The 14,588-nt window shown below is 39.3% G+C and overlaps 1 protein-coding gene across 3 annotated transcripts in view; it reads right to left on the bottom strand.

Moving 5' to 3' along the window:
• Positions 1–14,588, bottom strand: part of Adam18 (ADAM metallopeptidase domain 18) — an 81,839-nt gene that overhangs the window by 41,059 nt on the left and 26,192 nt on the right. For all 3 annotated transcript variants that reach the window (XR_004109811.1, XM_031339319.1, XM_031339318.1), the window contains exons 3-10: positions 10,339–10,394; positions 8,353–8,431; positions 7,486–7,562; positions 5,386–5,554; positions 3,353–3,418; positions 1,757–1,828; positions 1,410–1,576; positions 324–402 (exon numbers count right to left, since the gene is read on the bottom strand). Coding sequence is in view for 2 of the 3 variants with exons in the window: in XM_031339319.1 (XP_031195179.1) it covers positions 324–402; positions 1,410–1,576; positions 1,757–1,828; positions 3,353–3,418; positions 5,386–5,554; positions 7,486–7,562; positions 8,353–8,431; positions 10,339–10,394 (765 nt within the window). In the remaining variant the exon portion in view is untranslated. The remainder of the gene's footprint in view (positions 1–323; positions 403–1,409; positions 1,577–1,756; positions 1,829–3,352; positions 3,419–5,385; positions 5,555–7,485; positions 7,563–8,352; positions 8,432–10,338; positions 10,395–14,588) is intronic.

Consider the following 14,588-nt stretch of genomic DNA (forward strand, 5'->3'; position numbering starts at 1 on the left):
CAAAGAAACGTTAGTAACTGTCACAATCAGTTAGTGAAAAGATGGTGGAGGCTTTATATTATGCTAATTATGCTTGAAATTTGTAATGCAATGGGACATTTTTAAATGTGAACAACTTTGTCCCAAGAGAATGGTGTGTGTGTGTGTGTGTGTGTGTGTGTGAGAGAGAGAGAGAGAGAGAGAGAGAGAGAGAGAGAGAGAGAGAGAGAGAGAGAGAGAGAGAAAATACCAAATTCTTTGAGCCATTTGGCCACTCCATAAACACGTACCTAGTATAAGGTTGTTGAAAAGTAGTGCTATAGTCAAGAATGAAAACCACGTACCATACCAACACCCGCAACACTTTCACTGCATATTTCACCCGGTGATGCCGCTCCGATGTATTTCGGGTGTTTCCTGTAACTACACCATGACAGGTTGACTTTGTATTCATGTAGTTATGCAAAATACTATATAAGCATGCATTTGCCTCCTCGTGAACTTAAAAGATTACTCGAGAAACACAACAAGTTCCAATCTGGATATCTAATCAAAGTGTGCAAAACATCCAGATTATTGGAAATATTCACTTGATATCAACTTGTTTTCTTCAGCTAGTCCCCAGATTTGATATTAGTTTATTATCTGAAGTGCTGCCAAGTCTCCCTTCTTGTGCAGTAACTCCTTAGGTCACTAAAAGTTGAAAAGTAAAGAAAAGAACTTTTGACTGTAGAAGAAGCAAATTTGATACTAAATTATCACAAGGAAACTGATATAAATCTATTCCTGTGAAAAAGTAGACATGAAGTATATTAATCTATGTGGGCAACATTAAACAAATAATTTTATATTATTAATTAGATTAGATGATATAGTTTGCAGAAAAGCTGATATCATACAACCTCGTGGAATCCAGGATTTGCTCACACAAATTCTACTTTAAATATGAAAATATGCCAATATAAAATTGACCATCATTCTTTATTTTTAAAGTATCACCTTTATAGCATACATATATACCTTATTATATATATATATTTCAACACACACATATCTATTTATATCTATATACTTATATAGATATAGGAAAGCCAGAGCTATACAAAGAGAAATCCTGTCTCAAATAAATAAATAAATAAATAAATAAATAAATACATAAGTAGCCGGGCAGTGGTGGCGCACGCCTTTAATCCCAGTACTTGGGAGGCAAAGGCAGGCGGATTTCTGAGTTCGAGGCCAGCCTGGTCTACAGAGTGAGTTCCAGGACAGCCAGGGCTATACAGAGAAACCCTATCTCTAAAAACAAAAAACAAAAACAAACAAAAAAAAACAAAAAAACCCATAAATAAATAGATAGATAAAATTTTAAAGTATCCTACAGAAAACTGAAGAATTATTAATCTTTATCATGCACAACTCTGTCTACTTACATGAGTAGGTGTGTTATTTCGTTGGACTGTAGGGTGAGATAGTCTCGTTTCCAGCCCAAAAGCCTTTGTAAAATATCAGTAGCATTTCCGTCAGTAGAAATTTGATTTTTATCTGACCACAGTTCCAAGGAGGCTAACACAATGCTCAATTTCAGCTGAGTGAACATCTAAGAATAGAATTACAGTGTATGTTTCAAAAACTTCAACTATTACATGTCAGAAATACAGAAAAAGTCCACCAGAGTGCTCAGAATAGTAAGCTAATAAAATATACTCAAGTCATTAATTTTCCATACTTTTATAGTTAATTTTTTATGAAATTAGAGTTCTGAAAATTAAAAACTTACAGCGTTAACAAGTCCAATAATCTGGAAAATCTTCTGTGTGATGGCCACAGCGTCAGATCCCATGTAATCAAACTGAAAAACAAATTTAACTTTTAAGAGTAATTTTTTAAGTAAATTTTGAACCGCTAAATTATTTTGGCAATACAAGGCAAGCATAGGGTTTATCGAGTATTTCTTCATGCTAATTTATTTACTTATTCATTCATTCATTTATTCACTCATTTATTTATTTTATTTGAGACAGGATTTCTCTTTGTACTGCCTTGGCTTTCCTGGAACTAGCTCTGTCTATCAAAATTCATGTACAAGAATATTAATGGCAACTTTATTCTCTATAGCCTCAAGCTTAGTATAAAAAGGAAAACTGTAAATTAATCTTCAAAACCACTGTGCTGTGCAAAAGAATAGATCCTATATAGTTTATGACCTATGTTCCATGCTCACAGTGTCCATAACCTTACAACATTAATTAATGAATAAAAATATAAATGAGCACAAAAGCTGGGGTACACATTGATTTGGTGTCTACATGTACATTCGTGTTTTGATATCTATGTGTGTAAAAGCCAGAGTGAAGTATTCCCTACTTCACTCTACGTAGGCTGTAAACTTCTATACAAAGTACTAGGTAGGGATTTCTAAGCATTGCTTCTCAAACTCCATTTGTACCAAGTTTATTGATGCTCCTCAGAAAGCCCAGACAACTAGCCAACAGCTCCTTTCATGGTTTCCATGGCTTTATTCTCAATTTACTCTGCAATATCAGCCTTGAATTTTCTATATTGTTGCTTACATGAGGGATTTTGCTGGCCAACATTTCCCCAGTTCTTACTCTTTGAGAGATGTGAGTCACTGGTAAAGTCGTATGTTTCCATATGGGATCTTCAAACACCTCGGTTATCTCTCCCATCATCCCCTCCTCTGCCCTACAAGCCCATCTCTTTGACCACTTAAACCTCTGTCCCCATTACTGAATCCATGGTCTTAACTGATTCCATGCTGCAAACCTTCTTTGGCCAACCCCATCTACATATGAGCTGAGACACAAGCCCCTGCCTCAGGCTGAGATCCAGCTACTGCGTTGGACCCTCCCCACACAGCCACCATCCTAGGATAGTGCTCACTTCTCTTTCAGGTGCATCAACCCACGAGTAGCATACTTCAGAGTCTCCAGACTTGGGCTCCTACAGCTGTGTGAGTCTGCCAAATCCTTCACTGTCTACCCTAAAAACCTTTGCTATGAACACTGTACTTATGAACACTTTATTTTAACTCCCACTATACCACTGTGCAACTCTCCATAACTCTTTTACTCTTTAGTCGTCTTTTCAAAATTGAACTTTACAAAGCAGATAACATTGGGTGAACAGGCTTACAAAAGATAATGAAACACACAAATAAACAAATACACCTATGAGCTCAAAAAAACCCAATAACTTCTGTCTCTAATTTTTGTTGTTAAGGAAGGGAAGAAAGCAGAAATGGAGGAGGGCAGGAGGAGAGAGGAGCTTGATGGGAAATAGGATGGTAAAGGGCAGAAGAGAGGATGTGAGAGAGGAGGAGACAGGACAGAGGCAAGGAGGGAGACAGACTTACCAAAAATTTCCCCACTATAATATGCAATTTTAGACTTTGAGGTAACAGTTGCGAATGATTTTTATCCTGGAAAACAATCAAAACATATTAACTGATTATTATTGTGTACTGAGCTTCTTAAAGCATACAAAGAAATCAGGACAGATACACATAAAACCACCATCAAGACCTAAACATCCAAAACTATTGCAGAATGTTATTTTTGCTTTGAAGTATCCTTGACGTGAGAGGTTCCCTGTGAAGTCTTCGCCCTTACAAGGACAATTCCAGACATTGGTGGGTGCTGGGAGCACCTGATAAGCTAGCCAGTCTCGAGAGGTCTGCTCTAAACGCATGTGCAACCGTGAATGATCTCAGTGAGCTGTGTTTACAAAATTCTCTCCTCTCTCCCTCTCCCTCTCCTCTCTCTTTTTCTCTCTCCCTCTCCTCCCTCCCCCCTCCTCCCCCGTGTGTGTACTTGTGTTTGTACACAAGTGCACATGTGAGTGTGAGACATTCACAATTAAAGAATAAGAAGCCACAAGTTTAAAGAATAAGAGGAATTAGAGAGAGAGGAGGATTGGTAGGGAGAGAATGATGGAAATCCATAAAAATTAAAAGCCTGCAGGAAAGCTACTAGTCGAGAACCAGTCTGCATCACATTCATTTGTGTCACACAGTCTGCAGATGAGAACACTGTGATCTTAAGAGAGGCCAGTTGGTCTTCTCTTTCCACGTGGGCTGCGCCTTAGATTTGTCCCTTAGCTTCTAAATCATTTCCAATAATGGTACACTCATGGTTGTTTATGGGATGAAATTTCATCTGAGGCTCATTTTATTTCCAAAATAGAGCATGCAAACACATACTATCATATATTGATATATAGTATCTATGTATCTACCTATCTTAATGCTGGTTTTTTTTTAAAGTTATGTGAAACTCATATGTCACTTTCAGAAAAAATGTTGCCTTTCCTAAGCCAAATCTTACAGTCCCATAAATGAATATTATATTCTCCATTTACATATTTCTTTCTTAAACACTTCGTAGTTTGTGCGGACAATGTTTCTATGCTCCCCCTGCTGTTCACAGGAGTGTGGTGGAGTTTCATGTCAGTCTGATATTCCCTAAGTGTGATTTCACCATGGGATGTACAAGTATCGCACAATCTTCTAGGGAATCCAGTATGATGACAGGTGAGGAGATTCAAGGAAATGACCTGGCGTATATCAAACTTTAATAAGAGTGAATAAGTGAATTCTTAGGGCAAACACACACAAACGATTCTCTGTTCTCGGAGAAGTTAGCTTATAGCCAAGGCCACTCTCAAGACAATTTGATAAACTTCTGTTTCTGCTGATGAGAAAATGAAACTTTTAAGGGGCAAGCAGCCCTAATGAGCAAGTTTCGAATGGCACAACTTCAGTTCTGATTAGTCAGAGGGATATATCTACTCTCTAAGTCAGAAGTATATCTCTACTCTCTATTTCTGGATATTGTCCAGGGGAAATTGTTCAGTGGGTACTTGTCTTAGAGTCATGTTTGGGCGATAAATAAGGCAGACCCTCTCAACTAAATTTCTCAGTTTTATGTAACTTAGTCTTTCCTGGGTAGGCTTATTAGTGAATCCTCTTAAAATTACAGTTTAATTGATGTTAAGGCTTACTAGTATTTCTATCTGCAGTAATACAGAAACAACTGCCTATCTTAGAAAATATGTTCAGCTAGTATGTAAAGCTACATATGAGACATTGAAAGCACTTTCAGTGGGCTACTGAAAGTAATGGCTAGTCTTCCTGCATTGTTTAATGATTTCCAATAACAAATGTTTCCTCTGAAAAATATCTACATGAAAATGTTATAAATACACTGTGAAAGTAATAGACTTCAAGTATAATACTCAGTAATCTTCCAAGTTATGTGAAATTTAAATGCTCTATATCAGGGTGTAGAACAAACAGCTGTGAAATGCATTATTCCCACCTATCAGATGACTGACAAAGGATGGGAGTGATTTGTCAGTGTCCCTTACCACCAGAACCCTTATGGTTACCTGCTCATTGAAATGGCCTTTATCAAGCTGGCCTGTCTGCCAAATATGGCTGTAATTTTCTGCTAGTATTGAGTTGTTGTTCTTCACTTGATAAACTATGTGCTCAAATCTTGCTGAAGACTCCAGTGGTTCAATTCCATAGCTGATATTTTCCAACTGCAGGAATCCCCTGAATTTAGAAAGGCAAATTATCAAAACCATGCAGGAGCCCCCTCAAAGCTATCACCTGAAATGTAAGACACGAAAAACCACAGCAAAGCAAATGATCTTATGCATTTTTTCCCTGTTTGGCTTTGCATTCTCAGATCAGACAAGTAAAAATGAATCTGTAAAGGGTTAATGCAGAGAGACAAGGATAGCAATCCTAGTAAGAGACAAACCAAAATCAAAAACAGCAAATGCAGGCAGTGGGGCCGGAAGGGGGCTTTACACATTGCTGGTGAAGATGTCATTGCTATAGTCACTATGGGGACAGTATAGGACTGCCTCAGAAAAGCAGCAGCAAAGGGCTCAACTACTCCATTCCTGGGTATGCACTATGCTCAGCGGCTTTCCACCATTACAACCCAGAGCACCAGAGAAGCCTTGAACAGGAAAGATTTATATCTTTCTCATGATTTCAGAGACACCATCTCATGAGCACTTGGCCTTGTTTCTGAGCCTGTGACCAGGCAGAACTTCATGGCTCAAGGAAGCATAAAAGAACAGCTGCTCACCTCATGTCAGGCAGGAAGCGAGGGGGTCGGGGGAAGGAGAACAAAACAGACATCTCAAAGACACAGTTCGGTGACCCAATTCGTCTGCCTAAGCTCTTCTACTTCATAAGCCATTCCACTGTGAACTCATGAGGGATCAATCCATCAGCAATGTTAGTGTCCTCATGGTCCAATATTTTCTTCATTGTGACACTACCTGAGACCAGGTTTTCAACTCACAAGTTCGAGGACAGTGTGCCGTAACCAAAGCAGAGCATGCAGAGGGAAGCAAAGTGAAGGGATGTCAAGGAAGCTTAGCCCTGAGTTCACTGCAGCATGACTCACGCCAACCAAAGAATGGAATCAACCTAAGTGGAACAGATGACCACACAAAGGAAATAGGAGGCCTAGACACAGATGAGTAGTATGTGACCACTGAAAAATCATGCCAACTACATAACTCATAAGAGCCAACCATGGTATATACAGAAAGACAGCATCTATTTTTTTTTCAATATGGGCTAGAAAACATTGTTTAAGGGTGGCTGACATCAGGAAGACTACAAGGGAAATAGCTACAGGGAAGAGGAGAGAGTGTAAGAGTAGGGAGTTGGAGAGCAGAAACTCTCAAACTATGCTGTGTAAGAGCAGAGAGTTGGGGAGCAGAAACTCTCTAGCCATGCTGTATAGCTGTACGGAAATGCCAACATGAGACTGATTGAGACCATACGGCTAACACCTATTATAGATATAATAAAAACCATATACTAAGGAAGACAAAGACCTAGAAATTGATAACAAATTCTAAGAAGAATGTTCCTGTGGGTACAAGGTAAAATTAAGGAAAAATGGAATACAGAAAAGACTTCTCGAAAAGCACCGACATGGAAAGGGGGCCATGCAGAATATCCTCTTTGTTCTTGAGTCATCTTTTCTTGACAAACTTTTTTTGTGTTTCCCACAGGAATGATGAAATTACTTATTTCTGTGAAATCGCTTGACCACTTATTAGCTGTCTCATGCATGGCACTATAAACTCATACCATATTGTATGGGCCTATTAGATTTAAATAACCAATTAAGGTCATTTTTGTCACAGCTGAGATAATGACACAAGATAAAATGATGGCCTTTAAGATGTTCTAATGTTTCCATTTCTCAAGCCATCCCTTCCTGTCCAGCATCTGGGAAACACCCCCCATCAGGGTGCCCTCAGCTGGGCTAATTTGAGTTAATCTGAGTGACAACTTATGTTCAGGTGTCAATATGAATATAAGACTGTTGGAGAAGAAACGCTCAGGGCTCCATTGGAGGTTTCTCTCGACTTCTGTCCACCCATCGAGTTTTTAACTCTAAAGCAAATCCCAGTGTATTCATGTATAAACACTCTCTGGGATGACACTACCTGAGGCCAGAGCAGATGCTGAGTGTCACAATGGAATTTGGGACTTCATCAACATATCCTCGGTAATGGCAATGAGCCTGAAAAAGAAGTCACCAGATAAGGACACAAAAGAAAAAACTGTTGTAAAATATTTCAGAAGGTTCATGATAGCAATGAATTTGATATCAAATCATAGATTAATCATGATTAATGCAAAGTCTCAGGAAATAAGATTTTGGGCACTCTCTTTACTTGGCACATGTGTGTTTTCTCCATGTTTCTGTCTCTTCCCTGTGACATTTCCATGTATAGGTCATTCGTAGAACAGGTCAGAGTTCCAAGGAGGAAAGCATTTGAATTAGTGTCAACATAGGGCCTGAGAAGTAGCACCAAGATAGGCCTTTCTTAGCACATGCAAAGCCCTGAACTTAGTCTCAGTAATCAAAACAGATGACTATGACTTAAAGGGACAAGTTGTGATGGTTTGAATATGCTTGGCCCAGGGAGTGACACTATTGAATGTGTGGCCTTGCTGGAGTAGGTGTGGCCTTGTTGGAGTAGGTGTGTCATTATGGCTTTAAGACCCTCATCCTAGCTGCCTGGAAGTCATTTATTCTGCTAGCAACCTTCAGATGAAGATGTAGAACTCTCAACTCCTCCTGAACCATGTCTGCCTGGGCACTGCCGTGCTCCCACCTTGATGATAATGGACTGAACCTCTGAAACCTGTAAGCCAGCCCCAATTAAATGTCCTTATAAGAGATGCCTTGGTCATGGTGTCTGTTCACAGCAATAAAACTCTAGCTAAGACAGAAGTATTCTCATTATATTGTATATCTCCTTCAACAATAAAAAAGATAATGAATATGGAATACATCTGATTCTTACCAAAAACTGTGAAGAGTCAGAATACAAAGATCCAGTTTCATTATATGTGTAAACCAAAAAGTTCTGGGATAAAAATGAGCTAGAAGTAAATGAATAAACAGAATTTGAGCCATGACTTAATATTAATATATACATTCATAAAATAATGCTAAGTACAATAGATTCATATAATAACATAATTTAATTAAAATAGATTTAGTGTGTCATCATTCTTGATACTGTTTTTAAAAACAACTGGTAATATGGTCAGAATCAGGAGAATTAAATGATAGAAAAGTCTCTGGGACAGAGCTATCAGGGATTTCTGTATATGGCTCCATTGAACAAACACATACTACAACATCTATCACTTGATAGGTCCTCATCTGAGTCCTAGAATATAGCACTGGGGAAAAGTCTCCGGTCAGTCAGAGTCACAGATTGTCAAGTGACAATCAACAGGGCCTGGGTATTAGATTGTGGCAGTCACACAAGAGTATATAGGAAGACACGACCAGGCTCATGAAATAGATGACTACTAGACACAAAAAACAAGCCATATGGACATTTAGACAGGGTTGGGTAAAAAGAAAGAATCATGGGCCAGAAATGTGTTTGCATATACAAAAAGCAGCAATGTGTTCTGTGCCTAGAATAGAGTGTGGAGCAATAGAAAAGACATTGAGATGATGTCACCAATGGGGAAAACCAGTGGAGGCTGGAACAGATGAAGATAGTAGTAGACCAGCATTTTAAGAGAGTTCTCTTACTCAGGGTTTCTATTCCCACACAAACATCATGATCAAGAAGCAAGTTGGAGAAGAAAGGGTTTATTCAGCTTATACTTCCACATTGCTGTTCATCACCAAAGGAAGTCAGGACTGGAACTCAAGCAGTCAGGAAGCAGGAGCTGATGCAGAGGCCATGGAGGGATGTTACTTATTGGCTTGCTTCTCCTAGCTTGTTCAACTTGCTTTTTTTATAGAATCCAGGACAACCAACCAAGGGCTGTATCTCATGGAGGCATTTCTTCAAGGGAGGCTCCTTTTTCTGTGATAACTCCAGCTTGTGTCAAGTTGATGCATAAAACCAGCCAGTTCAAAGAGCAAAACTCAGTGCTCTACATGGCAAATTCACAGAGGCCAAGGCCAGTTAAAAGGTTAATACTGTCACTCAGGCCCTCCCTGATGGAGTCTTGAATGAAGATTCAAGACTTACCTTTAAGGGTAAACATATGAGATTGAATCACCCACTGTACCCAGGGGAAGGCAGGAGCGAGAGAGAAGCCACCAATGAGCACAGGGAGTATTTTCCTTCTCTTCTCTTCTCTTCTCTTCTCTTCTCTTCTCTTCTCTTCTCTTCTCTTCTCTTCTCTTCTCTTCTCATCTCTTTCTTTTTCTTCCTGTCTCTTTTTTAAATGGGAGGAAATGACTTACCATTTACTAACAGAGTTACGAGAAATGCGGGTTTGGGCCTAGCATCAGAGGCTCACTTTGAGCAAGTTCCCAACAGGAATTGTAGCAAATGTTTGATTATGAAGTAAGTAGTGAGTGGATGTGGCATCGATTGCAATGGAATCACTTATGGATATAAATTACAAGCCACCACAGTAAGTCCACTTACAGCTACAGACTGAGTTTGCAACATGAGCTAGCTGAATACACATTAGAAATAAGGTTGATTTCACATTCTCAGATCAAAGAGGCAAAGAAGAACCTACAAAGGGGGAGATTCTCACCGTATTTGATTTCAGAAATTGATGCAACTTACCGTGCATGGGTATGAGGGAATACATGATTGAAGATTTCCCAGTTTAAAAATACAACTCTGAAAATTTAAATGCCAAGGCCTCACAGACCCAATATTCAGGATCAAATGGGTCCTAAATTGAAAAGTTGACTGACTGTTATATGGCACTACTGAGTTTAAATATTACATGTAAACTTTAAAAGAATAAAAACTGGAGACAGAATTTTTACTTTTGCAGAAAGAGAAGATACATCTTACTAGTTTCTGAGATGCAGAGAGTAGCTTTTCCCGTCAACGGTGATGACGTAAGTCACCTACAACAGAGGACATTGACAAATGATTTAGGAAACAGGATGACTGCCCCGTAAGACTGGATTTCTCATTTGCTAATTTAAAAATATCTCATTAAAAATAACATTAAAAATAAATATGTCATTGAGGACCTATTGCATTAATTAGTAAGATTTTAGACTTAGTTGATTTCTGAAGAGTGTGATTTAGTGTGTACAGTGAAATGTTTGCAAAGGAATATATTTTTAAAATATAACTTTAGCATTATTAATATTCTATTAATTTCTTTTGGCTAAAAAATACATTTCTAATAAAAATAAGGCATGAATGAGAGCTTGTTACATACCAAATATAACAAACTAATAAATGATTTATAAATACATGCATGTTATATTATACATATAATATGGGTAACTCAATATGTTAAGCTACAAGGGGGGAAAAGCCTAGAGACTACACCATCAAGCAGCCATGAGCAATACTACAGCCCAGGGGTGGAGCTTCCATATCAGGAACTGAGTTAACAATAATATTCATCCTCCTCCTCCACGTTACACAAAACCAGGAACGACTGTAGAGTCAATGTTTACATCCAATGCCGACAGACACCAAACCAACAACTCTCCACGTTTCGTTATAAGCTGAACTACCAGAACCTGTGAACTTTGTAGTAGACACCCAGAAGTTCGAGGACACACAGATGTAGACCTGCTTGTGACCTAGACTTTGGGTAAAGCTGATGCCTGTGCTCCATTACCATAGATGCAAAGCTCTACATCAGACCAACCCCATGTTCTGGAGTAGATGAAGAAACAAGACTGCACTGATACATTTTGTGAAAATATTTCTTATGTTGGAAGAGACTGGTATTTTTGCTAGCTGTCAAAGCTGAGTTAAAAATACATCATTTAATATGCTAGGCAATAATCTATCACTTGAGAGTCCCCCAAGTCCCTGATCCGCAGGCTCTTACAACCTCTCTGTTCCCTCTCCTGAAGTGTTTACTGAGCCTTAGGTGTGGGAGTGTTTTATTGAAGTATTATTTCCCTGACCCAGGGAAGAATGCTTTTGAATGCATGTGTGTTTTGATCATCATTTTCTGACAAAAGTGACCTCAGACAACAAAAGTCATTCGTTAATGTTGGAAATAACATTTGTTAAACAACACAGAAAGCACAGTGTGGGGAGGAATGTGGGATGTATTACAGAAATATTTAACAGACTTTCACAAGGGATTAAGTTACTGACTCTGACCCACCCTAGCTGACTCAGATGACAAACAGAACTGCAAACACACCACTACCAAGCAGCAGTCATGGTGGATGGTTGTGGTTTAAGTTTACTTTAGACCTGCTGACTGTACACACACACACACACACACACACACACACACACACACACACACACGCACACGCACACGCACACACACGCATGCATGCACACATGACACATAAATGCACACACACACACACCCCACTCACACATATGCACTCATCACACACACATGCACCCCACTCACACATATGCACTCATCACACACACATGCATGCATGCATATGCATGCAAGCATGCATGCACACACATGTACACACACACGTGAATATGCACACAGACACACATTGCTCTGAGTCAAGGACATGAGAAAGATTAAAGCTACGCATTAATTTAGGCCGTAAAAGCTGATTTCGTGGGAAATCCAAGGCAAGTAAGGTTAACTGTTACTTTGTTCTCTTAAAAGCAGGAGAAACAAACAGGCTGGGTGTACAGTAGGATATCAGGGTAATAAATTGACTTCAGGGTGTATGACTAACTCAGGTTTCAAGTCCATCAAAAGTTCTAGTCTCTTAGAATATAAGTGGCATTTTCATTAAAATGTACTACCATCCCACTGGCTCTGGTTTGGTAATTTCTCACAAAGCTAAGCATACCCTTACCAAAGGATTTTGAAATGCCTGAACTGTCATAACATCTGTCCCACAAGAAGACCAAAAGAGTGTCCCACTTCTTGAGTTTGGCACCCACTGTCCAGAGCTTGGAGCAGCTGGGGCCACCCTCTTTCCTGGGCAGTGGAGTCCCTGCTCAACTGCTTGCCAAATCCTGGAGCCCAAGCCACAAGTGTGCCAGGTTTACTTTTAGTTTTGGCTGTCATTACGCCCCACTTCACAGAGCCTAAGTCACTGTTGTGGTATGGTTTGGTTCAAATTTCTTGGTGTTCAAGTTATTTATCACTGTTGCTTGGTTGCTTTCTAGTCCCCAACATGACAAACCTATATCTGGGCCAAGCAAAAGAAGGATATTGAAATGAAATAGTAGCTAGGGTGTGGCTGACCGAGAGACGATGAACGCCTGCTATGCAGGAGCCCTGGGCCGGGTCTCCAGCACTTCAGAAGGAACAACAAAGATGTCCTCAGTCCAGTAGAATCAGGTGGAGTGGATGACTGGATGACATGCAGATTGTTACAGGTGATCAGGAATGATATGCTACTTAATTTAATAACATGAGAAATTTCCAGATTCCTACATGTGTGCACCTTACCAAGAGTAAATTGTGACGAAATCAGATCCTGAATGGACTAACAACAACAAGCTGGTTCAGGACTAGAATGCAGGGAGAGAAGACTCAGTGGGCAAAGCGCTGGCTGTGTGGGCCTGACCATCCAAGCTCAATCTTTGGAACCCACATAAGGGCAGAAGGACAGAACCAACTCCTCGAAGGAGCTCTCCACATGTGTGGCAGGGCACACATGTCTTTAAACACACACACACATACCCATGCACATACACACAATAAAACAAAATATTAAAAAGTGTTTGTAAGCCGGGCGGTGGTGGCGCACGCCTTTAATCCCAGCACTTGGGAGGCAGAGGCAGGCGGATTTCTGAGTTCGAGGCCAGCCTGGTCTACAGAGTGAGTTCCAGGACAGCTAGGGCTATACAGAGAAACCCTGTCTCGAAAAAAAAAAAAAAAAAACCAAAAAAAAAAAAGTGTTTGTAATAGTTAGATTTTTCCCTTGATGTGACAAATAGCTAGGAAATCTTAGAGGGAAGAATGGCTTATTATTTTTCCTCAGGATCCCTCTGGTGAATACTTCATTTCCAAATTATAATGTTCTTCCCTTAAAAAAAAAAAGTCCCAGACCAAATGCTTCACAGATCTGCAACATCAATATAAACTCTTCTTAAATTATACAAAAACTGAAAAAGGGTGAATGTTTCCAAAGACATTGTCAAATGGAGAGTAACCACAAATACCAAACCAGAGCAGAGAGAGTGAGAAACAGACAGGCATAGAGTACTGCCCGCCAAAACTTTGAATGGACATATGCGCAAAGATCCTAAAATATGCTGGTGAGACACACCCAACCACTCAGTAAAGAAGATTATTCATTATAATCAGATGTGACTTAGCCCAGTGAATGCAAGAATAAGTCAATCTACATAAATAAATAATGTAACAAGGCACAATAACATAAAAATACTTCATCACATCAATAAGTATAGAAAAGGTATGTGGCAAAAGTCAGTATCCTTCAGGACAAACAGAACAGACATAGAGAAAAAAACCTGCATCAACATAATGAGGGCAGACATCGGGGCATACGTAATAATCCGGCTGAGTGCACTGTATACATAGGGGCATGTATAATAATCCAACTGAGTGTACTGTATACATAGGGGCATTTATAATAATCCAACTGAGTGCACTGTACACATAGGGGCATTTATAATAATCCAACTGAGTGCACTGTACACATAGGGGCATTTATAATAATCCAGCTGAGTGCACTGTACACATAGGGGCATTTATAATAATCCAACTGAGTGCACTGTACACATAGGGGCATTTATAATAATCCAGCCGAGTGCACTGTATACATAGGAGCATGTATAATAATCCAACCGAGTGCACTGTACTAACTGTGGAAACCTTTAAAGCTTTCTCTCTAAGGTCTGGAACAAGATGAAGATGGCCACTTTTGTTGTAATTTTTATTAAGTATTTGAAGTCCTGGTCAAAGAGATCAAATTAGAGAGAAAAAAGTAAACAGATCATCAAAATTGGAAAAGAAGGCAAATGGCTACTAATCATAGATGACATGACTATATATACTGATAGCAGCAAAATATTCAATTTTAAAAGTCTGGTAGGCCCATGCTCATGGATTGGCAGGATTAATATAGTAAAGATGGCCATCTTACCGAAGGCAATCTACAGAT

Source organism: Mastomys coucha, unplaced genomic scaffold (assembly GCF_008632895.1).
Source record: "Mastomys coucha isolate ucsf_1 unplaced genomic scaffold, UCSF_Mcou_1 pScaffold22, whole genome shotgun sequence".
NCBI lineage: Eukaryota > Metazoa > Chordata > Mammalia > Rodentia > Muridae > Mastomys > Mastomys coucha.